The sequence below is a fragment of the Terrapene carolina genome, unplaced genomic scaffold (assembly GCF_002925995.2).
Source record: "Terrapene carolina triunguis isolate 2854851 unplaced genomic scaffold, T_m_triunguis-2.0 Scaffold88, whole genome shotgun sequence".
Taxonomy (NCBI): Eukaryota; Metazoa; Chordata; order Testudines; family Emydidae; genus Terrapene; species Terrapene triunguis.
This window is the reverse complement of record NW_020664439.1, coordinates 4,974,161-4,999,406: the sequence shown is the minus strand read 5'-3', so window position 1 is coordinate 4,999,406 and position 25,246 is coordinate 4,974,161. Positions and strand designations below refer to the sequence as shown.

General features: G+C 44.7%; 1 protein-coding gene across 1 annotated transcript in view; it reads left to right on the top strand.

Moving 5' to 3' along the window:
• The first annotated feature begins 2,420 nt into the window (after window positions 1-2,420).
• The window catches only part of ARHGEF4 (Rho guanine nucleotide exchange factor 4), a 180,203-nt gene continuing 157,377 nt past the window's right edge, over window positions 2,421-25,246 (top strand). Inside the window, exons 1-3 of the mRNA XM_024216838.3 lie at window positions 2,421-2,720; window positions 7,085-7,405; window positions 13,996-14,125. Coding sequence (XP_024072606.1) covers window positions 2,421-2,720; window positions 7,085-7,405; window positions 13,996-14,125 — 751 coding nt within the window. The remainder of the gene's footprint in view (window positions 2,721-7,084; window positions 7,406-13,995; window positions 14,126-25,246) is intronic.

The following is a 25,246-nucleotide window of genomic DNA, read 5'->3' as shown; positions in this document are numbered from 1 at the left end:
CTTCTGAACTGAATTTGGGTTGGAAATCCCTGGAGGCTACACTGAACTCTGGTGGCCAAGACATTGCAGGAGAGCAGGACGTTTCGATGCTGCAAAACCTGAATTGCAAAAACAGTGCCTTACAGGGTCACTCTGAGCTTGTAACAACAAATGGACATCTCGCTGATGCAGGAAAAAAGGATGAGAATGATGGTGTTGATGCCTGTTCTGTTGAAATAGCTACCAAACCACATTACATGCACCAGGGGAAAAAGTTGATGAAGCTCTCAGAGTTAAAACCTGCTCTGATTATAATATCTGTGGAGGAGAAGGGCTTGCAGTCCAAGATGCTGAACGATGACCGTCCTGCTGGAATAATAACTGGAACGTTAGGAGAACTAGCCAATGAGGATTTGGGGTCTCATCCCGTTGCCAGCAAAGAACCCAATGAATCACAGAGAGATCTGAATGCATATTCCAGCCTTGAAGAGCAAACTCTGCCCATACAGCCCATCTCTGGCAATGAAGAGGTGACCGCTGCTGGAAGCACAGGGCAAGAAGAATCAGAAATTGTGCAGCAGCAAGTGGAGAGAACAGATCCAGATTTGTCTTTAAAACTCAGCTGCAGTGTCTTCCCGGTAACCACTATAAAAAATGAATACAGTGGGGCTAATTTACACTTGGAAGATGCTACCGTTCCCTCGAAAGAAAAGGCAGATGCATGCATTGGAGCACATTTGAAATCACCTGGCATAACTATTGGGGGAATCTCTCAGGTAGAGCCCTGCAGAACTAATGCTGGGGTGCAGTCAGAAACAGAGCTGCTAAAAAAATCACTCTTTGAAACAAGAGGCAGCAAAGTGACTGAGGAAAATGAGTTCAATACAAGTCAAGGCCTAGAGCAAGATATATGTGGAACTAGCGCAACAGCACTGGAAAAGAACAGGATTAGTGGCCTGTGTCAGGGAGATGGTGCTGATGGTGACACCTTCGGGAGCATCATCTCTTGCGTACACAGGCTAGAAAAGAAAGAAACTGAAAGCTGTAATATTTCGAAGGAACAAATAGGCATTGGTGAAGATTCTCCCAGCAGAGAACTAAAGCTGGGCTCTACTGTGGAGGAGCTGGCGAGCCTTAGCAAAGACAATGAACAGAATCCAAATGAGACCGATGCCTTTAACTGTATAGTGAAAACGGAGAGCCAAGAGGCCTCTGCCCTGGGTCTAGATAATGTAAGCACTAGCAGTGCTAACAGTGAGGAGATGGATGAGAATTCGTTCCATTTCTTGGGGAGTAACAGCAGTCTCTATAAAGCTGTGCAGAAGCAGACCAAGACTGGGAAACCTTCCAAGTTTTTAGTGTTCTCAAAAATGGCATCTTTCAAGAAAACCAAGACAGCGGCTGCTGAAAAGCAAGGTAGCAGCAGCTTCTTTGGCAGCAAGACAAAGACAGAAGAACTTGATGCTGGGAAAGAGGATGAAGACACAGAAAGCTTGCAGTCTTTTAAAAGCAGTTCACCCAGTTCTGCCTTCCAAAGAAAGGAAAGCTACACCTCTGAATATTCTGATGATGACGACTTATTTTATGAAAGACCTGCTGGATTGTTCAGCAGAATCAGCCTGAGGAAGGCTTCTGGCTCTGGTCGGATACTGATGGACAACATAGACACAAATTCTACTTCCCCCTCGTTGAATGTCAAACACTCTGAAGCACAAGTCTTAGAATCAGTTGAAAATAATGACAGTGAAGTGCCACAGTATTCTGGGGTGAGGAAATCCCTGAGTGAGAATGAGTATAAAAGAAACAAAAACCCAGAGGGTAAAAAATTCAGGACAAGACTGGCCTTGGCGCATAAATCCTTCTCAAGTTTCTTTGAATCCAAATCCCTGGAAAAGGAAAATCCTGAACAGAGTCCCAAAGGATCACTGAAACATGAAAAGGAGAAAGCCAAGCTTCGCCAAAGCTCCTGGAAAGCATTTCTGAAAAGCAGGGAGGCTGATGGACTGAAAAAGCCAACCTTAGCAAGTTTATCACCATCACAGGAGAGTCTTAAAACAACCAGGGGCCACCAGCAAGGTCCTGGTAATGTTACACGAAGAACATCCACAGAGAAGCAGGAGAGCTCTAATGGACAAGCATATTTGAGCTCATATGAGTTTAATGCCACTTCCACGGATGCCAACCATTCTGACACCTCTGTGGAATCCATTGAGGTCTCTACACCTATAGATATGAGAAGAAAAAGAGTACTATCCTATGATCTGACTATCAAATGTCCAGAATACCCAGACTATGCTGAGCAGCAGGAAACAATGGTCAACAGCTCAGATACTTCTGAGGAATACTGGCTGAGATCTCCCTTTAGCCCCAGTGACCTGCAATCACCGTTTACTCAGCTAAGCCCCTCTTGCCCCCAGTTATCGACATATGAAGGTAAAGACATGCCTTGTCGGCCCATGAGCCCTAAACCACAAAGTCCAAGACCTGGCTCTCAACGCAAGAGTTTCCGTTATCCCGGGAGAATAAGTGCCACTTCCATGATTTCTCTTGGGAACAGCTCTGTTATCGACAGCAATTTAGAGGCACCCGAGAGGCCAAAGACACTGAAGCCCAGGGGTACTCTCTTGCTTTCTGTGCACTCATTGGACAATGAATACCTGAGAGAAGACAGTGGGATAAGCAGCCAGTCACAGATCAGCTTAAACACTGCTTCTTCAGTTAGTGATATACTCAGAGATGAGGTGAGTTGCTCTGTAAGAATTATCAGACTTAGTTTTGGTTTGCTTTGCAGTGCTCTTCTGATGGGGTTAAGGAATCCCAAATGCCAAGAGTGGTATTCCGTTAATAGAAAATGAGCAAATTAGTTAGGTTTTAGGATAAACATATCTTTGTGTAAATACAATAGTTCAACGCTAGTGATTGTTCCTAGTGAACAGTGGGAGATGCCTCTTTGCATCTAAGCTTATTTACATTCCCTTAAAGTGAAGCTTTACTGCAAATGGTGACTCTGTGAAATTGGCATCATGATTCTCTATATTTATTGCCTCTCAATGACTTTAGATTAGAATTTACTCCTCTTACAAGTAAAAAGATCAGGGTTTTCTAACTGCCAGTGCTGAAAACTTACCCTGGAGTTTAAAAGTCCCGCTGGGTTCTTTCTGGCTCATGCATTTTACAAATTGCACAAACCAAATAATACCCTCTGTTACACCCATGCTAAGCCATTGTCTTCAGTCAGGTCTTCAAGGCAAAACTGGTCCCTGTAATTGGCACCTAGTAAACAATTCTATTGATTCATAAGGCAAAATAGAAATCGACTCACTGTTAGCTGTGTTACTTTTGCAGGCTAACAAGAGCAAAAAGAAGAGAAATCTTATTTTAGACAGTAAGCTGCTATCACTCAGAATACCACAAGGATTTTACTGTCACTATGGCTTCTCTTTAAATACTCCATATGGACACTCCTCTGCCACCCCTGCAGCAAAAAGAAAATAAATATGGGCTGTATCTCCAGCTGATGTGTGTGGATAATTCTAATACTGGTAATGAGAGAGGTTCATAATGGCTGGAGAATGGGCCTCAAAGTGAAGAATATATTTCCAATAGGGACAGAAGAAGGGGTTTCTATTGAAACAGTTTGGAGCCAATGCAAGTGCAATTCTTGTGTTTCCATTGGTTCCTAATCACCTGTTTGGTTTCCCTCGTTGGCAAAGCAAAGAGCATACAGGAGAATGCTTGCACTAGATCCTCCCGTGCAATGCTTTGGAGCAGGGTGTTCAGAAGCTGGTGTGGGTGAGCTTCATCTTACAGTTATGCTGAGGCTGAGAGGAGTTGCTACAACTCGGTGTTGTTTAAGAAAAAAGCAACGTGATTTTGTTGAACAGTATTTTCAGCACCAGCATCACTAAGGGTTTAGATGTGAGATTTCCTGTCGTGTCCACCTGCACTGACCAATGTGCGCGCACACCGTTCTGAGTCTAAAACTTGTTGATCCGCTCTGTAACCAAGGGTTTGTTGTGTCAATCCCATCTCAGCAAGTGACTCCTTGCAAAGGACTCTTGCTGGCCCTTGTGTGGGTGCATGCTGATCTAAGCATTGATCTTTCTCTGCTGCTGTGCCAGTTCAAAATCGGAGTTTGAGATGTATAAAAATGAGTTTGCCTGGCCTCCTCCCAGGGGACATTTCATTTGTGTTTGAACAACTGCAAGATTTTGCTGCTAATGCTGCCTGGAAATTGAGAAAGGAGGCTGGTCACATGTCACAACGAGGGGCACAGTACTGGAAGAGCAGTGTGTGGGAATTTGCACATCCCCAAGTACTCTATGCCTTACTCTAGCTGGTATTGTAGGACCCTTGTTTTCACAAGCATAAATTCCTTCACACAAAATGTGTAATAAATACAATATGTTTCAGGTAACAGAAGGATCTCCGAGCACTCCGCAAATAAGGGTAAATCCACATCTCTCCAAAACATTTAAATAGCTGACTCAAGAAACAGTCTCTAAGGGGCTGTTAACACACATTGCCAACAGATGAGAGCCTTTTGGAGGCTGAACAAAAGCACTGGTAAACGATCCCAAAGATCATCTAGTTGGGATGGAGAGAGAAGGCATGTAAAGCCTTGACTGTGTGAGCCTAAACTCTGAAATCCAACCATTAGGAGCAAATAAATAATTACTTAAAACTGGGGCTTAATTAAATAATTGAAAGGGAAGTATGGAAATTAAAATTGCTCCCAGGCCATGGTTTGGATGGTTTGGAGCAGTTTTAGTCCTCCCTTTGGTGGCTGTTCTTCATACTGCAGAATATGAATAGGTGGAGTTATATTGTTTTAAAGAAATTAAAGTAACTGTCCTAGCTTCCAAGATATGAATTCTGACACATGAAAGTACATAGGACCTTTGACTGCTACCAAGGTAGATTTATTTTAGGCACTGTGGTTTGATTTGGGACATTGTGAAATGAGGGTAGCCCTGAACCCTGCATTATTGCTAAGGGGGTTCAACATGCAGGGTGATTTTCACAGGGGAACTCTGAATATCCAAGACAGGTGTTGAACAAAGTAAATGTTAATGACATATATATTGTAATAAAATAATAGAATTAAGTCTCTCCAATATGGGTTTGCCAATTAAATATATATTCAGGACTATACTTCTGGACATCTGTTGCTATATAAAAATGTCAGAAAATACAGTCCACAATAGATTAAAAGACTACTCCGCCCCATCCCCCGTTCCCCCGTAACTGATTAGTGGGTGGTATAACTGGAGGGATGGCTAGACAGATGGATAAATGTAGAATTCTTGTGTAAAAAAAAAACAAAAAACCCCATCCCCCTAAAACCCCCAACTTCCCCTCAAAAATTGTTAACAATTTCAAACTTGTTTCTAAGACAGAAAAGTTTATGCTGAAAGTATAGAGTGACCCAGTTCTGCACTGCTGATAGTTTGCCCTGAGGCCAGAGTATCACATTAGATGGGCCTTAGAGTGACTTAATCAATCTGATTGTTTTTGACATGCTTTCACTTATTTATGTAACTGTGTTCTCAGCAGGCAATAAAAGGCAGTCCCAATCCATCCCCTCTGCGGCCCTTCCTTGAGACACTGGGGTCAGGGCCTCATGTATTTCAGGCAGACACTTCCCTCTCTGCATTCCCATTGGTGTTGGTAAGGATGTATACTGTTGCCAGGCTGTGGCATCACGCCACTTGCAAGCGAGAACTGAGCTGGCACAGCGCTATTTATGTGGGACCTGGTTTAAGAACAGATGGAAAATTACTATTTTTTTAAAAAAGTTTGTCATACTTGAGTTCTTCAAACAAACTGGGGGATAGCAGGGAGACCCCAGTCACTCTAGAAATCAACCCTCCCTGACATGGAGGATGTACTTCACCTCCTTTGCTCTGAGATGATTCCTGCCCTAGTGTCTCTGATCTCTTACCTTACATATTATCAAACTTCCATCAATACGACGTGGATTAATGGTGAAATGCCTTGTGATATCTCCATTTTCAAATAGTTCCTGTGTAAAAGCTGGGGGGGGGGGGTTGTGTGCACGCAGCAGCACATGGAAAAGGAAAGGGAATGAACCCAAAACCTATGCAATCCCCCCAACTTCCTAATTCCTCAGCTAAATGTCAGGCAAGTAACATTGATAACATGAAGTGCCACGTCAGAAGCACTGGGCTCATGTGTCAGACCAGCAGACATCCAGGGGGTTCTTATACCTTTCATAGCTAAGTACCTTAGCTGTGGGGAAAGCACAGACAGGCAAGCCAGGGCATGACTGCATTTCCAGAGACACCTTTATAAGCAATATTGCACGCACACAGTGACCTAAATCCTACTGGTAGCACTACTGTAATAAACCACAGGACTAGATTGTGACATGAGTATACATGATGATTGCTTCCCTGGTGGCTGTGCGCAGGGAGCAGAGGCCGCACATTCGGCTAGTGGGGGTTGAGGGAGGTATCGCTCAGGGCAGAAGGGAACCTGCGTTGCACTCTATCAAAGGATAGCAAAGCTGCGGCTCCAGGGTACAGTACGCTGAAAGCCCTGGAGCAGTCCTGGCTAAGTGAGTCAAGGTTCCTCTACTGTCTCCTTCCCCTGCATGTGGGCTATCATTTGTTGTCCCAATCTGGCCTATAGTGTGTGAGGCAGCTACTGTATGGTATTTTAAAAGGGGAAAATTTTGGCAGCCTCAGAACATCACTGATCATTTTCCCCATTAACTCTCTTTTCCAAAGCCAGCAAATGACCCATTAGGTGATTTTTGTTTTAACGCCACAGTGTTTTTCCTTCCTTCCCACTTATGGAACCCAATTTCAGCTTTAAGCTTCTGCTGGGCCTTTAAAATAAACGAGAGAAATCAAATCTGTGCAACACCCTGGTAGTTCCCTCTATACGATGCAATCACTGCTGCACTGGTCAGGCTCTCAGGTTTGTGTGCGGAGGTGGGGTGGGTAGGATGGGATTTCAGTCTTCCAGAGCGCAAGTAAAGGCTCAGCCCTCCAAGTGGTTCTGGGTCCTGGCACTGAGCTTTGCCATTCAGTCATGATAAAAAACCACCCTGTGTTTTCACCTGCTGCTTATAACACAGGATCCCCAACAGCAAAGTCAAACGCCACCTGAAAAGAGGCCCAGTGAGAAATGGGTTCTGCATCGCAAAAAGAGGTCCCCTCAGATCACGCTGTCCCCACGGCCATTCTCCAGCATTGAGAGCAAAGTCTGGATGCTCCCCTTCCTCACCCCAGATGGAAAAGCCAAGAAGATGTCGCAGAGGAAGAGACTCAAACCCCTGTACAAGCGCTTCAGCTGTGACGACATGTGGCTGGAGAGATATCGGAAAAGGAATCTAGAGAAGGAGACGCAGTCGGAGAGAGAGATTCAATTGAGGAACCTCCCAGAGGACCAGTTAAAAGTAAGCAATTGGATACCATCCTTCCTCTCTTCTCTGGCACTGTACTCCTCCTCCTCTCCGGCTGCTTCTTTCTGCTGTCATCTTCTTCTCTCTTCAGGCTGCATCTCGCGGCAGCTCTGTCTGCTTCCCTTTGGGCCTCTGGTCTGTGGCAACCAAGCATGTAAAATTAAACTCTCACCAGCCCAGTGACTGTCTTGAAGACAGGAGGCTTCTGTTGTTGCTAAAAGCGTGCAGCTTCTGCTCTGTCACATGGTGTGTGATGGGGAGCGATAGCATCCAATATTTCTCTCGGCGGGCGGGGAGATGGAAGGAGGGAGGAACAAATCAGTCTTCTAACGTCAATAAAAATACACTAATGAAATCTGTTACTGTGCAGTGTTATTCCCTGGGGGCTGCTGCATCTCTTCAAAGAGAGTCACTCCCCCCCCGTTCCTTAACTTCTGAGTCAAATGCTGCACTCCTTATTCAGGCAAAACTCCCATTGATTCCCAGAGGGAAGGAGTGCAAGAAACGCTTGACAGAAACTCTCCATGGGAGCCTGTAAATTGATACTGTTGGTTTGAAAACTGCTCCGATTATTGCCCATTGATAGTGTCTTTAGGAAATGTGCTATTGCTGATTGTGACAAAGGCCATCTGCCACTTTGACTCATTTAGACAACACTGCTCGACTCTTGGAGGCAAGACCAAGGTTTCCATGAACTTTAGTGAGAGCCGTGTGTGTATCCAAGAGCAGAATTTAGCCTATATGTTGAGAGAGATAAAGTAGGCTCAGAAAGGAGGCATCTGTATGCAGCTTTCTGCTAATAAAATGGAAACACTTTAGGCCTAGCTTTGGAAGATATAGGTTTTCAAATAAAAAAGCTCCTGTCAGGGATTGTGTGTTGGTGAGTTTGCTGCATTTATTATTTCCCTTTCTCTGTGTAGACTCTTAGAAATGCTAATAAAATGTCTCTGACTGCCATTGTATTAAAGAGAGCCTCTTCGAGAATTTAGGCCTTGATCCCGCAAACCCTTAAGCCTATGCTTAACTTCATACACATGAGCAGTCCCGTTGAAGTCAGTGAGACTACTTGAATGCCTAACATTCAGCATTTCCGTCAGTTCTTGTGAGGAGAGAATGGAGGATAATGGCAAGATTGGGGGCCTTATGCCCTATATTTGATCTACCTTAAAATGATTAAGACAGCCAGATTGATTCTAAAAATAGAGTTGATGAAAAATTATCCTCCATTCTCTCCTCACAAGAACTCAGCATGCCGAATTTCTGTAGGCCCACACAACATGAGCTCATCTGCTGGTGCTCCCACAGCTGGGTCCTAATAAATATTGGGCCAATCCTATGATACGCTGTAAACTCTTAGCTCCGTGAGGGTGCTCAGCACCTTATGGGGGCTCAGGCTCACTATGGGCAGGTTCTGTTGACAGTGAGTGATGCTGCTGGCTCAGAAGACAACATTCTGGGCATACGATGTACAGTGACCTTGCTGATGTTTTTTAGTAAAAACGATGGTGTTATTTTCAGCATTGTTTAAAATACTGGGCAAATGACTGATTGTTTTCAAGAGGAAAAATGATTTTCAGACTTGCATAGACTTCATTCTAAACAAAAGGCAGTAAAATGTGTTAAAAAATAATTGCTTGACAGCGTGGACGGTGGTGGAAATGTAATTAATGCTACAACAAATGATAGCCAGCATCTAAAATATTAAAGCTTGTAGAAAGGGCGATGAATTATTTCATCATCTTTCACTTCTCCCTTTAGGCCCAGATGCTCTTCATTCTACTCATCTGCTCCCTAGGCTGAAAACTATTGCTACCAATAAACACTGTCTCCATTAAACTTTTCCACTTTCTTTTTCTGCTGCTATCTTTAAACTGCAATCAGCTGTGTAAGTATAAGGGCTACTTAGAAATCCGTTATTCCTTTAAGGGAATAATTTGCGCACAACTTGTTACCCCAAACAGAGTTACCCAGACACTTTAACTTGAATGCACTAGCTTGGATAAAAGAGTAAAACAAGTGTATTACCTACAAAGAGAGAGATTGTAAGTGCGTACAAGTAATGAGCCGTAAAAGTCAGAAATGGTGACAAGAAAAATAAACATAAAACACTTACTGGTGCCTAACTTAACAAACTATATCAGATTCAAAACGGTTTTCTCACCACATGCTATTAGCAATCTTACTTACCAAACCCTTTGGACCTGGACCCCTCCCCCAGAGTCTAACAGCTGTTTCCTTTATCTCCTCAGGACATTAGGGTGACCAGATGTTCCTATTTTATAGGGACAGTCCCGATTTTTGGGTCTTTTTCTTATATAGGCTCCTATTATCCCCCTACCCCCGTCCTGATTTTTCACATTTGCTGTCTGGTCACCTTACCTCAGGTGCAGTGAATGAAATGGGCAGGGAGAGAGAATGGGGTGTCCTGGGTGTTTGCCTCTGGAGTTAAGAGTTTCAGTTGCCTGTTGAAAAATATTTCCAGCTGGGAGCAAGGCGACAGGCAGTCTGTGTGGGAAGAAACTCCATGCTGTTTCTTTGCTAAATTGTAGATTTTTGCCCCTGCCCCCTTTCTGCCAAAGAATGGCCACTTGTTTACACCTGTCTGTGGTGTCAGCTTGCCCTTTGTCTCTGAGGAAACGGTTTGGTCACTCCCCAGACTTCTCTGGAAAACATACTTTTATTCATGATTTCAGCTTTGGGTTTATAGCTTCACATATAATGCTGCCACACGGATTTTGCCATGATATTATTGATCAGCAAATTGAGTTTTCAAATGACACCTCACACAACATACCTTGTACAAAAATTATTACAGTAGGGTGTGAACGCAGGTGTATAGTCTGTCACAGTTGGTCTTTGTTTTGCTCAGGTCCAGTAAGATACTGATCTGCCTTGAATGGGGGGAGTCTATATAAATCCCCAGAGTCCAAACATGAAGCTGGACTCAGCTGTCACTTACAATGAAATATCACCCATAACAAGCTGAGTATCTGCTAATCTCATGTTTTAAAGTGTTAACATTTAACTGGTCCCAGCTAGCCTTTGAAGTTAACACTGCCTGAAGTGGAATGAGAGAAATTCACACCATTGTTGGTAAATCGGTTTCATTTTGGCTGGCCACCGACTTGCATTCATTTACATAGTGCAGGGTCTCTCAATGCAGCCTGGAGTGTTATAGATGTATTTTAATGCAATCATATATTCAGAAGACTAGAGCAAAATCAGTGTCCAATCCACAGTTCTGTGTAGTCCACTGATTCTTTAGGGGCAATCCAAATCTGTGACCCCCCCCCCCAATCTGTTTTCCGAATTCTTTTGGAGGAGCTGTTTTAGCAGCATCTAGTCATTCTCTCTTCCCCTCTCTACTTCAACACATCATTAAACCCTGACAGTTGAACTTGACTGCGGTCAAACGTGCATCTGGTAGAACACAGCTTCTGGGTAATTCAGCAGAACCCAAGTCTCTTGCTGCTGGACTTCTGAGGAATCCAGAAATGGGACAGCAGAGGATGGTTATGCCAAACAATTCCATTTTATATTCTGCACTGGAAATAACAAACAGTGGAAAAAGCAAATCTGATCTCTCACCTTGCTAAGTAGACTCCTGTCAGTGTCCCCCTCAGAGCCTCATGCCAAACACATGCATTTTACATGTGTGAAACAACGGAAACTTAGGGTATGTCTACACTGTGGGATAATGCACACTATGGGGGTGTGATTTCCAGAGCACACTGTGTTGCAAATTAATTGGTCTGTGTAGACCCTGCTGGTGCACTTTAACGTTTGAAACAGTATTACATCAAAGCGCGCTAGGGCACCTTCAGTGCACCCCAGCAGGGTCTACAGAGACCAACTGATGCATAACATGTTAGTGCCTTTAGAAATCACACTCTTATAGAGCACATTACCCACTGTGCAGACAAACCCTTAGGCTTGTAAGCAACAATTGAAAACAGCAGAATGAAGAAGATTATTATAGTTTTAACAATCAACATCAATAACATGCAGAACATTTTAAGGCTGTAATCTCCCATTACATTGCTAACCAGCTAAACTCTCTACATAGAACACAAGGAAACCTATCTTAATGTAACAAATAAAATATAGCACCCATGTTACAGGAAATGTATGTACACATACAGACCCAAATTACACCATTGTCAATCCCACTAACTTCAGTAGTCAGTTAAATGGGGAGAGCCTTTGGCCCAGAGAATTGTTCAAGTGTGCAAAAACGTGCATTGTATGTTGTACAAGAGGATGTGTCACCTTTAACACACAGAGGTATCCTTCTATTAAGATCTGTGATTATAGCCAGATCACGTGCATTGTGGTTGTATCAGGTTCACTCTGGGAGGATAACCAAGTTGTTTGGGAGCAGAGCTTGGACCAGGTAAGATGCCTCTCTTGTGCATCTTAAGAATCACAGAGATGGGGATGTGGTAAAAGGCCTTTTCCAAATATAGAATTCCTTAGGGGGGGTATTTAACTGCTTGCTGGCATAGGAAGCGCCCAGCTGAAGCAAAAGCTTGCATTTTTCTAAGGAGCAGTTAGTATAGTATTTGGCCCATAGCTTCTGCTGTAACAGAAATTGTAGTGTGCACAGCACAATAATGCCTTCTACCCTGTTTACAACTAAATATCATAGACATCATGCTTGGTATTTGCATTTCTGTGCTTTGGCTATTTTGCGCCGTCTTGTCATTTGAAGTGGGTGTGCCCCCGGTGGGGCTTCATTGTTATTGTCTAAACAAACAGATGCTGCTTAGCTTAATTTGCACAGGATTTACTCTGTTACACTGGAGATGGCGATTGGTGGGAAAACATTGGCTCTGTTCTCTGTATTCCAATAGAGTAAACCCCGTGGACTGGAACGGAATAGTATCGCTTTCAGCTACCTGAGCAGTGTGGTTGCTTTGCTTTTTTTCTTTCAGAAGAACATAGTCATTTTGCTAAGAACCAGTTTTCTTAAAGAAGCCATTGGCAGGAAGCCAGGTCTGCATGACATCCCTGGTTACTTACGGTATTGTAGGTGAACAAGGAAGCAAAGATTATGCTTGTGGTGACAGACCAGTGTACTAGCAGGAAAGGAGAAGGATCCTAGTTTGAATACTGGATTTCTGTATTCCAGACCTTTATTTCGGTGATGGCTGAGACTATGTTGCTACGAAAAGCTCAGAAGTAGTAAAGGAAAAGGACAGTAATGGTAGTGGGCTGGGGGCTTGCCATACCCATGAGACCAACCCTTTCTGGCCTGCTGCTGTCAAATTAATTTCATTTACACTTGCAGTCACTAATATTCTACCCGGTGCCCAGCAACGAGAGATACGAGATAGAGAAATAATAAAAATGAAACAGAAAAAAATATGCAATGAAAGCAAACTTAGCTTGTGCTCCAGTAACTCCAGCATTTGGTGTCTTTGATCACATTGTATATTGTGCTAAGATCTTGGATGATCTATAATGTGATAGGGTTTCATCAATTTGTAGCATGGTACATGTCATCTGTGTTCCCTGATGAACTAGTAGAGGGATACTCAGTTTGCAGCATTCCTTTGGCTCCTTAGTGGACCGAGTGTTCTGGCTCCAGCAGGTCATTTCCACATCCTATTGATCGAAAGGGCTGCTTGTTCAATCTCATGAGATCTATTTATGCTATTTTATACGGAGTTCAGCATACTTTCACCGCATATCATGATGGCCGGGTCCTACAGGTCTGTTTCCTCCCCACCTATTGAATTGCTGAGCTTTAGTGTGAATTCTACTGGGAAGAAAGGACCCATTCTAAGACTAATATGGCTCAATCTACCACATCCTGTTTCCATTACCAAGTTCAAGTTGACAGCTGTTAGTTCCTATTTCAAGGCAGTGGGGGATGGATCGGGCAGAACATGTCTTGCTATGGAAAAAGTTACAAAAAAATAAAAGGTTTTCTTGCAATAGCAATAAACAAAGCAAATGAACTTTCCTTTCAGGATTTTTTTGCGGGGGAGGGGGTTGGGCAGGTGAAAACTGCCTTTTCTCTTGGTGAATGTCCCTCTTCCATTTTTATCCATGGAGAAAGCTGCTTTCACTGGCAAAACAGGCTCTGATTAATTTTTATTGGGTAAAAATTTCATGGGATGAATTAGTCCATATTTGGGATAGTCCATATATTGCTCAGTTTTCAAAAGAAATCTCTTGTCTTTTTTCTTCTTTTTCCTTCACAAGGTGTTTAACAGAAGGGAAATAATTTCATGTGTTTCTAGGGCAAAACAGATGCTAGTTAAGAATGACAGGGTACCTATTAAAATTTTGTCTGTGCAAGACGGCGTCATGGCTCAGTTAACCTTTTCTTCTGTCCCTGTCACCTTGAAGCTCTGTCCTCTCCATCACTGTTTGAATCTCCATTTTAAAGAAAAGGCTTTTTTTGATGGGACAGACCCATCTCCCTAACTATAAATCACCTGATCCTGCAAATCCTTATCTTACTCACACTAGCAATCACTACAGCTGGAAGGAAATGTTTCAGGATGAAGCCCATAATTCGTACTTCTGGGTACATAAGCTTAATGTCGCCTTTGTTTTCCTTTTCTTTCTTGCAGGCTAGAATGAGTCTGTCCATAACTTCTCCAGTTGCCTTTGAGATTCTTCCCCTGAAGTTGCATCCATTTTCCCAGAGCACCCCAACAGGCTTAGACTGCGTGGGCTGGAGACAGCGTATCTCATTTCCTGGTGTGTATGCTGCAGTCTTACTTTGACAACTGTTGTGCAAGAATTAATTTCTGTTTCATTGAATACAGAAACTGTATAGTATTGGCAATATCATCCAATTCTGTTATATTAATGAATGTGCCCTTACAGTTCACATATCCTCAGGCTAAAGCTGTGCAGTTAAGGCTCTTTCTGCGGGTGGCTACTACTACCAGCATATTACAGATGGAGCAAGGGTAACTCACTATATCTCTCTAGGTCCTGTCAGTGGATTTGAAAGTTTGAATGCATCCTCACTATTTACAGCCCTTGTAACAATAACAATGCAACCAAATGTCAGCTTTCATAGTATAAGCTAATCACCGTGAGGGGCAGGAAGGATTTTTTTTCTCCATCTAAACATTGCAGTGTTGATTAGGTGCACCTTGCAAGCTTTGCATCAGGTGTTGGATGTGGCTGAAGGCAGGATACTTGAATGAATGGTCTGATGCAGTGTAATAAATCCTACTTTTCTTCATCAATGCATTCTCTGTGCTCACTCAACTAACTAAGGACACGTCTCAGTAACTGTCCTGGTGCATCTTGGGAATGAGTATTATGTCTGTGAGTGAAGAGGAGGTTTAGGGGAAAGGGGATGCTCCTCATACTTGACACAAACACAGAAGTTCTCTTTCTTAGGTAGTTCAATGGCCCTGGTTTTTGTAGTATCTGAGCACCTGACAATCATTGTTAACTTTATCCTCACAACACCCCTGTGAAATAGGGACTCCCAATCTATCTCCATTGTGTAGATGGGGAACTGAGGCACTAAGACCAAGGGACCTGCCCAAGGTTGACACAGGAAAGCTGGGGCAGGACAGGTAATTGAACCCAGGTTAAACCTGGATGCCAGGCTAGTGCCCTAACTACATGACCATCCTTCCTTTCAATGTAGAGGCTTATACTTCGCCACACCAGCACATTATACACTTCCAGAGCTTCAGGCCCTGCATGCTGACGGCTGCAGTGTACCCATGATGGCTTGCGCTGGGAGACTGAGAAACCCTGAAGAAAACATCTTCGAGCCAGGTGCTCCTGTCTGCTTTGTCAGGCAGAGATAACCAAAAAGATATGGAAATGGAGAGGAAAGGTCCAGCCATGGGGGTTGCCTTAGGATTCTGATACTTGGGCTGTGCTCTCCCAGAGGATCTTGCAGCCATGCCATCTCTGCATGACTGCAAACCCCTCCCATGTGACCTTGACTCCAGAAGGGCAAACCTTGCAGAGTTGTTAACTGCATTGAGTCCTCCCTGTGGGGTCTCTGTGCAGGGCCAGCTCTGGCTTTTTTGCCGCCCCAGGCAAAAAAGCCTCCGGCCGCACCCCCCCTGCGGGGGGGAGGAGGGCAGCCAGAGCCCCGGGGGAAGGGCGGCGAGCCCCGGCGGGGGCTCCGCTCTCCCCCCGGCGGCCAGGGGGAGGGGGCCGGGGGGGGAGGGCGGCCGGAGCCCTGGGAGGAGGGCGGTGAGCCCCGGCGGGGGCTCGGCTCTCCCCCCGGCGGCCAGAGCGCCGGGGGCAGGGCGGCGAGAGGGCGGCGAGCCCGGCAGGGGCTCGCTGCTCTCCCCCCGGCGGCCGGGGGGAGGGCGCAGGGGAGGGCGGCCAGAGCGCCGGGGGGAGGGCGGCGAGCCCGGCTGTGGCCCCGCTCTCCCCGGCGGCCGGAGCGCCGTGCCGCCCCCCTCCAGGTGCTGCCCCAAGCACAAGCTTGGTGGGCTGGTGCCTGGAGCCGGCCCTGTCTCTGTGGGAGGGAAGCATCGGGACTTGTTTGAGTTAGTTCTCCCGCAGCGTGGAGCAAAAGAATGCACTTTGTCCCCAATTCGTTGTAAGCATCCCTCACTGCAAGTCACCTTGTAAGTGCAAAGTGTCAGGGGCGGCTCCAGGCACCAGCGCACCAAGCGCATGCCTGGGGCAGCAAGCCACAGGGGGCGGCCTGCCGGTCGCCGTGAGGGTGGCAGTCCGGCTGCCTTCAGCGGCGTGCCTGCGGGAGGTCAGCCGGTCCCGCGGTTTCGGCGGCAATTCAGCGGCGGGTACGCCGAAGGCGCGGGACTGGCGACCTCCCGCAGGCATGCCGCCGAATCCGCGTTACCAGCGGACCTCCCACAGGCATGCCGCCGAAAGCCGCCTGACTGCCGTGCTTGGGGCGGCGAAATACATAGAGCCGCCCCTGCAAAGTGTGAACCTGCAACTGAGAAAAATAGATCAATAGTAATAATGTAGAGCAAGACTTGGTGGTGAAAGGGGATGTTCTACTGTTCCATGGGAACTTCACCTAGCTCAAGATGATCTCACCTAAATTGCAGGTTTAATTAGGTTCTGACAAACACAACAGAGTGTCTGCCTCATGCTAGCTGGAGATCTTTGGGGTAAGATTCTCTAAGTTGCTAAATAGGCACTAAAACAGCTAAATGAGCCTTGAGAACTAAATGTCTCCAGTATTTAAGAGATCATGTTAAAGAAGGATATGTGCTGTATTTTTATGTGGAATATGCATGAGATCAGATGTCTACTTAATTTCCAGTTACTTGAATTTTTTTAAAATTCAAATGCAAGCCTCACACTTTATTAAACAGGTTCTTGTGTTCTCCAGATAACCATATCTGCAGAAAGATAAGCTGATAACTCTAGCAGTTTCAGAGTGGGATGCATAAAGAACATTATGTAGAAGATTTTCAAAGGCACAGTTGGCAGCTAGGCGCCTAACTCCTATTTACAGGCAGTGGGAATTGGGCACAGAAATGCCATTTGTGCCTTTGAAAATTTCCCCCTATGATTTCAGCAATATAGTCACCCTGATAAACTAACACTGGGTATACAGATTTTAATCCTTATCAGGATAACCGACATCTGCACTAATCATCTACTTAAGTAGAGTATTACGAACAGCTGGTTTAAAAATTGTTTGCTTTATGGTGGTTAATAAAATTCAAACAGAGGCTGCGGATTAGCCCTGGAGACCAGAAAACAAACTATTTCTTATCACAATGTCACCCCCTCCCTCCTTTGCTCTGCTGACAATGATGGCATTTATTGCCGGCCTGTGTGCTATTCCCACAAGCACCTTTGTGATTTTTCCCCTACTGCTGCTTAGGCTTGGGAAGAACTCTCCAATACAATTCACAAAGCTGCTGCCTTAGCCTGTTTCAAATCCCTACCTTTGCTGAGATGTCTACAGATCACAGTAGCGACCTGTGACTACTGACATCACTATAACTCTGTTACCTTGTCTTGCCTCCATCCTGAGTGTTAGTTTATTCACCAGTTGCATATTGTTTAAATCTTAGGCTCTGATTGTGAGCATTCTGGAGCTTGTCTGTGTTTTGCCTAGTCAAATAAAGCCCTAATCCATTTGGGATCCTTTAGGCACTGCCACAATAGAAATAAATAATACTAATGTTCTGAGTGCAGCTGGCTCAGAGAACTTGAAATTCATAGTAGCCCCCAGTGGGGGTTATTTATATGGAAATAGTTGAAACTTTATTATTATTTTTTTAAGTAAAATGAAAAGTGAATTTGGACTGACCAATAGGTGGTGCCCTGGGTTTGTAGAAAACACTTCCCCAGCAAAAGGGACCATTAAAGTTGCATCTTCTGGGAGGCACAGAATATTCTGAGATCAGCAGTGAATACGAGTGAATGTTTAATGTTATGACCTACACATGAACCTCAGGAATTCTGCTTGAAGCTGCAGCAAACTGGAATGAAATGCCACAAAACCTTTTCATATTAACAAAATCCTCTGGAGAGGGTAAGACGCTTTTCCTAGCGTTGCCATCTCAGTGATCAACTACTACTAGGGCTTCATGTAAAAGGGGTGTATGTGTGTGTGTATGTGTATGTTAGGGTGACCAGACAGCAAGTGTGAAAAATCGGGGTGGGGGTAATGGGAGCCTATAGAAGAAAAAGACCCAAAAATCGGGACTGTCCCTATAAAATCAGAACATCTGGTTACCATAGTGTATGTTTGTGTTTGCTTGCCCATTTTCATCCTGGTAGGATATTTCTCTGAAGCCAGTAAGAAAACTAAGCCATTTGACTGGGCAATGCTCCAGGCTCACTGGTGAATCTTAAGATCAAAAACATCTTGGATGCAGCTGCAGTATAAAAATATGTACATTTCATTTCTTACACAGCTCTGTTTTTATAATTGCTGCCCTGGACAGAGCTGTGGGTTATTTATAACAAAATTGATTATGACTGTTTACCAGATCTTTTTAAAATCATTTAATATTTATTCTTGACTTTAAAGTTTAAATAGCTTCTGTATTAATAATCATTTAATTCATGGAAAGCCACTGTATACACTGATGCAAGGAAAATGGAGGCCTCCTGCAGTTGTGTTGTGTGTTGCCAGGTGATGGATTTTGGTAAAATCCCCACTTCCAGAATCTGCTCCTTCCATCAGGTTGGGCAGGGGGCTCTACAGAGGCTTCTGTGAGTTTGGAAATTTCCTAGACTTCCCTCCAGTCCTCCTTGTATGGCAGGATGATGGCCATGATGCATGGCATTCATTGAGGGTGCGTGATTAATGCAGGGGAAATTGTGTGATCTTCATCCATGCTTCTGTCCCTTGTACTAGGACAAAAGGATGCTGTGCATGGTCTTCTAACAATTTAGATCCTTACATTCATGTCTGGGATAATTGAGATGCAGAAGTTTGATTCTTTCCTCTTAGAGACTCCAGAGGTTGGGGTCAGACAGTTAATTGCATGTTCCAAGGGTGGTTTCTTGTAAGGTTCTGCAAAGTTCCAATCTGTCACCCTGTAACGGGGCGGGACTCACCCCTGCAGCTCCTCCTGCTGGTGTCCTGGGAATTAGCTCTTTTTCCAGCTCCGGAGCAGCCTCTGCAGGCCGGTGTCTCCCGCTGCCGCTGGCCCCCGTGTCCCTCCCAGGACCCAATGCCCCTTGTCTTTGGGGTGCTGCCCCCTGGCAATACCCCCACACTCTCAGGGTCTCCCCACCCAGGGGAACCCCCAACCCTCTATCCCCACCTTGCCTCAGTGGTGGGCTACTGCCAGTCACCATCTAGCCCCCGCTCACTGGGGCAGACTGCAGTGTAAAAGCCATTCATCATAGGCAAGGGGGGTTTGGACCTGCTGCCTCTGCCTACCCGTGGGCTGCCCCCTGCAACCCCAGTACCTAATTGGCCTTCCACTAGGCCGTAGCCTGGGGGTTTCCAGGCCCAAGCTCCCCAGCTCCCTTGGCCTTCCCCCAGCCCTGCTTCACTTCAGGTACCTTCTCTCAGCTCCCTGCAGCAGGTCCCTCCCTCTCAAAGCTAGAGGGAGTCTCTGCCAGCTCCTGGCTCACTGGCCTTTTATAGGAACAGGTGTGGCCTGATTGGGGTGTGGCCACAGCTGTGGCTATTTCCCCAATCAGCCTAGTAGCTGCTTTCTCCCAGCCACAGCCCTCCCCAGGGCTGCTTTTAACCCCTGTTCCTCAGGAGTGGGGCAGCTGCCCCACTACACACCCCTTTGTTCAATGAGGCCAGTAGGGATGCTTATGAGACACTAGTAGGTGGAGGAGATGCAGCTCTAACTCCTTTTTACTAAAAATCAGTTGCTTGTGTATTGTTTTCCCTATGTGCGGTGGAGTCTGAATGAAAGTGTGTTTGTTGAGCCTTAGTCCAGACAAGTGTAGGGTGATACTGGTAGGTGGTTGTGCTCTGCAAAGGTTATTGAGTGAGATAGGACCATGGTTTGTCAAGGAGATTTGCAATCTGCCGTGGAACTCCTGACTCCCTGGCCGCTCTGGGAATCTAAGGTGGCATTGATTGCTACACTAAGTGCTTTTGCCATTAGTGTTTAGTTATTTGGTTATGACCTTTCCTCTCCAGTTGATGCCTGGCAACAGTTACCCGTGCCGCTGTGACTGGTCTATGGCAGTGTACCATAGGTGATGGTACATTTAAAAAAAACAAATTGGGAGCTTCGGTGAGTGTCGTACACAGATGTCCACTTGCTTAGCAAAGTCGACCATAGGGCATATATCACAACTCTTCTCCAGAGGCTCTGCTGGCTTCCTACCCATTACCTGCTGCAATTCCAGGTATTGACTTTGAATCCTATGAATCCTTTATGTTTTGGGTCATATATTCCTGAGAAACTGTGTCTCAGTACACTGCCTCAGAGGACAAGATCAACTCGTCTAGAGACTGGGAGCAAAATTCAGGTTCTGATCCTAGTTGCAAACATCCTAGATCCACAAACAGTTTGCAGACCTGGGATGAGATTAGTTGAAAAGTACATTCCCCTCCCTGTCAGCTGGCCTATCTCTCCCTCCCTCTCCCTCCCTCCACCAGGACCGAACCCCAGCATTATTGTTGCTCTCTTCAGGTGGGCCAGTTGCCTCTCACCTTGCCAGCACCTCCCTTTTCTGAGGCTGAGTACTCTCTCCCAGACTTTCAGGGGGTGTTATGTGAATTGTCCTCCCATTATTTGGCTTCTGGGGTGGCATCCTGGAATAGCCCACTGTGCACACACAAATTGTTGGAGTCTTTGAGGTGGTCCAGGAAAATACCTGCCTCTTTCCATTATAGGGTGAGAGAAGAAAGGAAACATTTCCTCTACCGTTACAGCTGGCTACCAGGCTCACCACAGGAGTATTGACACTGCATAAGACTTAACACATTCACTAATATCTGCACACTGGGGATTATGGGAGTCTATGATGCTAGCAGTTTCCTAAAGTAGAAAAGGGAGTGTTTTTCCATCTCCCACTCCAATGTGTGAGTACAAAGGAGGACAGGAAACACCGGTTTCTGCTTCTCCTCTCATCAAGACTCTGGTGGATTGGAGAGAGCAGCCCAAGCCTGATTTCTAGAAAATGTGAAGAAGCAGCTACTTGGCACCCTCTGAAGGTCCCAAAGAGGGGCTACTGGGCCCAGTACAAAGAAGAAGGGAGGGCTGGTCACTGACCTCCTAGAAGAGAGGAATGATGAGATTTTGAGGGGGCCATGGTTTGAAGAATGGATGGATAAGAGTGTTAGGAGAGTCCTGAGGAGATGACTGTCCTGATGGTTTTGGTCCAAGGAAACCTGTTAGGGTTGTTCCATTGTCAGACTGCCATGAAACATTTGGATGATGTAGTCCAGGTGAACCAAACTCAACAGAGTTTGCTCTCTCCTCATGGGAGAATGTAGAGAGGAGAAACGTCAGATCAAAAGGCCACCATTGAAACCGAAGTAAATGTTTTATAAAAGGATGCATCTTATGCCACACTTGCTGTGAATAATAAAACAGGGCTGTGTCTAGAATCAAATGTTGGAACTCAGTGTGAACAAAACAAAACATAATGGCAGCTGGAGAGTTCCTACCTGAGGAATGGTTTCTCTAAGGACTTTCTGAAGTAACGTGTTACCGCAGTGGCTGGTGTTGCCTTGCCCCTCTAGGCAAATGGAACATCCCTCATGTTCTCAGGAACAGCTGACACACAGCCTTCAATATGAAAACCTCTTTCAGCTGACCAAGACAGCAAGGATATCATCTACTCTGTCACACTGGGAAAATTTCCTCCCAAATTCAAACTGGCTCTGCTAAGCCAGTTTTAAAACTGTTCAGGGTTGAAGTGTAGACCTGATTTAGGGGGATAGGATCACTCTTAGTGAACCAGATGAGACCTCCTTATTCTTGTAACCAGTTCATACTTCCTAAGCCTGGTCTCCACTATTTCTCCAGCAAGTTTTAACACTGGCCCAGCTGAACCAATTTGAAAAACAGGTTGAATTTTTTTGGAAATTTCCTCCATGTAGACCAGCCTTAAGAACCAAAGGATATTTAACTTACCTGTCCTCCGACAACCCAAGAGATGAACTAAAGAATGGTGCCTCTGGGTACACTTCAGCTGCTCACCAGGGTGCACGGCAGCATCAGTACTGATGCTAGCATGAGCCCTGAGCTTGCTTCCTTCTTACCAGTGGTGAGAGAACTACCTGCCATTGCTCTGGCCATGGCACCTGGGAAACCTGGCCCATTTTTATTTTCGTGTAAGCCCCATGGATAGGGAGTTTTTACGTCTGCATGAACTAGACACACAGAGAGCAGTGTCAGTGTAAGCAGAGTTAGGGATTCGCTTAGTAAGATGACCTGCTTGGGTACAGGAAAATGTTTTTTCAGCAGAGAGACTGTTTGTTTGCTCAGCATCCTGTGGCTGACTTTCATCCTGTTTTCCCAGCGATGGATAGGCTGTTACGCTCACACTGGGCAACAGTTAATGTGAAGATGTTTGACAACTGCTGGAGAAATCTATTCAAGGGGAGAAACAATAGCTTAATAAGAGGCCTTCATTATATCTTATAAATATTTAGCAGTCTTGTAGTTTGGCTAAATAACAAGATAGGCTGTTTTACTCACATAGTTTTTTGCGCTTTTTCTTCTTGAAGGGCAAAGTGGTTATGAAACCGACATTATAGAACAAAAAAAGTGTGTGTGTGTGGGGGGGGTGCGCACATGTGTGTGTGTTCTCACTTGCACACCTTAAAAGCTAGTGCTGTAGCTTGAAATGTCAATTCCTTCTCCTTTTAACCATGGAGCGGGTATTATAGAGTTTAAATGGTTGGAAGCTAATTGCAATGTCATCTTTATTTTGCACTCTGTCTATAAATCATAGAAAGATTAAATGGATTTAAGATTGACATACTGCATCTAATCTTAACCACCAGTGTTTGCTCTGGCAATGTGTACTCTCTCAAAGATTGCCACATGTATCATATATTGAAAGCTGTGCTAGCTGGTTCCCAGTGTGAAACATTACTGCGTACCTGTGTATTAGAGAGCATTTAAATGGGAACGTGTGCACTACCTACCTAGGGAAAAATGTTTTTGTATATCCACAAAACCTTTCTTATCCATTTTTTAATTGGAAAAGTGAAAGAAAATCCTAGAAAACTATAAACAGCTGTGTAGACAATCCACTTGCCTCCCTCCCCCAAATTAGCCATCTTCAAACACATAAGACAAGAACAGGTGAACACAGCGGCTATTTGATTAAGCTCTCCTGAACAAAGGTTGCCTTCTTGTTACGTGTGGTACGGCATCTAGCACAACAGGGCCCTCATCTGTGACTGGAGTTCATAGGCCCTGCTACAATACAGATAATACTCTATCCCATCTTCGTGCAGAAATGTGTTAGTAGATGGCATCTCTCCAAGGTGGGATGGGGTTCCTGAGTGGGATTTCTGCAGCCATGCTTTATAGTATTTATATATTCCTTACATTGTATTAAAATATGCCTATCCAGTGACCCATGAGGTCACTATTTTATTATTACTATTACAATAGCACCTACAGATTCCACCGGAGATTAGGGACCCATTGCGATAGGGGTTGTACAAACACATAGTAAGAGTCCCAAGCAGTTTACAGGTTACATAGAAAAGACAAGCAAAGGGTGGGAGGGTAAACAAAGGAGCACAGAGAGAATGATTTACAGCAGATTAGTGGCAGAGGTGGGAGTATAATCTAGGTCTCCTGATTCCTCATCAAGTGTCCTAGCCACTAGACCACACTGCCTCTCTGATGCACTCTAGCTATACTTAGTGTGTGTAACCCCACTATCGATATTTGTTCTTGTTATATGTTCCCATCAATCAATGCTTCTTTTAGTGTGTGTTATTATATGAGCAATTCTGGTTAGATTTGACTGGACAGCAAAGAGGAGTAGTTCTATTTCAGTCAACTTGAGAATACAGGGACATTTCTATATTGAGAGACACAGTAGGGTGCATGTATTCAAATATGAAACCACAGGTGTCTTTCATTTTTCTGTATTTAAAAGACAATTTAATGGAACTCCCTCATCCCCAATGGAAATGGAACATTATTATTGCTGCTACTCCAAGTGCTGCTTATTATAAAGACGTATTGGACTGTTCAAGGACAAGCTGTCTGAATGGCTGGACATTGTTAAGTGCTTTGTCATACCCAGAAGTGATGGAATACAAAGGGTTTTCCATTTGAGAAAGCATCCGTGGAATAGAACTCTGTCCCAGGAAAATATTTTCCTGCCCCACTACTGAGGCAAACCCAAAGTGATTTCTATGTCGGAGCAGGAGAAAATGATCGTGGGATAACATCTTTATTTCCCTTTGATAGAATTATTAAAGCCAAAAATTTCAAACTCTGGTACCTAAAGTTAGGGTCCACTCCTAGATCTGTATTTAGGAATCTCAATAATAGTGGCTGCCTGGATTTTGACTGGCTTAGAGCCGATCTGTTGTGCGCTTCAGCTAATCAGAACCCAGACCAGCTTTATCCATAAATCCATTGTTCTGACTTTCCTTTATCACTTTCTGAGACCCTCACCATCGTTTTGCTTTTTCATACACAAAGGCCAGAATGTGTGTATTTTAGTCCATGTATCTTATGTTGGATTAAGGAGAACAATGAATGGAGAACAAACATAAAGTCTTATGAGGGAACACTATGTTCACACTGTACCATTCTGCATCTGAACAGAGGCACAAAATGGCAGTTCACAGACTCCTCAGAGAAAACAGATTATATAGCTGCATAGACCATCATTATGACAGATGTCTTTTCTGAGAAAGAAGGATGAAATGACCTAAGGCTAGCCGCTCCAAATTCTTGACTGGGCCTTTGGAGCAACCAAAGAAAAGTCTTCCTCTGGAGAACCATCCCAGGTTTTACACACAGCCTGGTACATGCTGGATCAGGATCCTGGGAGGAACACCAAAGGGGAAAGCGCAAAAATAATCACACTATAGAGTTGTTTTCCTCTTCTCGGCCTGTTGTAAAGAGTAACTAATTCTCATAACCCCGGTGAGGTGGGTAAACATTATCCCCATTTTTCAGGTAGGGAAACAAAGGTGAAGTGACTCATCCAAGGCCAGAAAGGCAGGCGGCATCAGGGGTGGGATTTTGAACTTGGGGATTCTTGGACCCAACACCTGTTTTCAGACCACTAGACGACACCTCTTTTTAAAATGTCTGTACTCGGCAGGAATTACATGTGAACAGTTAGAAAACTTTGTTTAAGGTTTGCTAAACCAAATCCTCAGATTTCATTCTAGTCTAATAAAACCCCTGAAAAAGGGCACTTTTAAAGACATATCAGTCTGCCCTACTAATGGAAGCATGATGGGGTGGCTCTCGCAGCTGA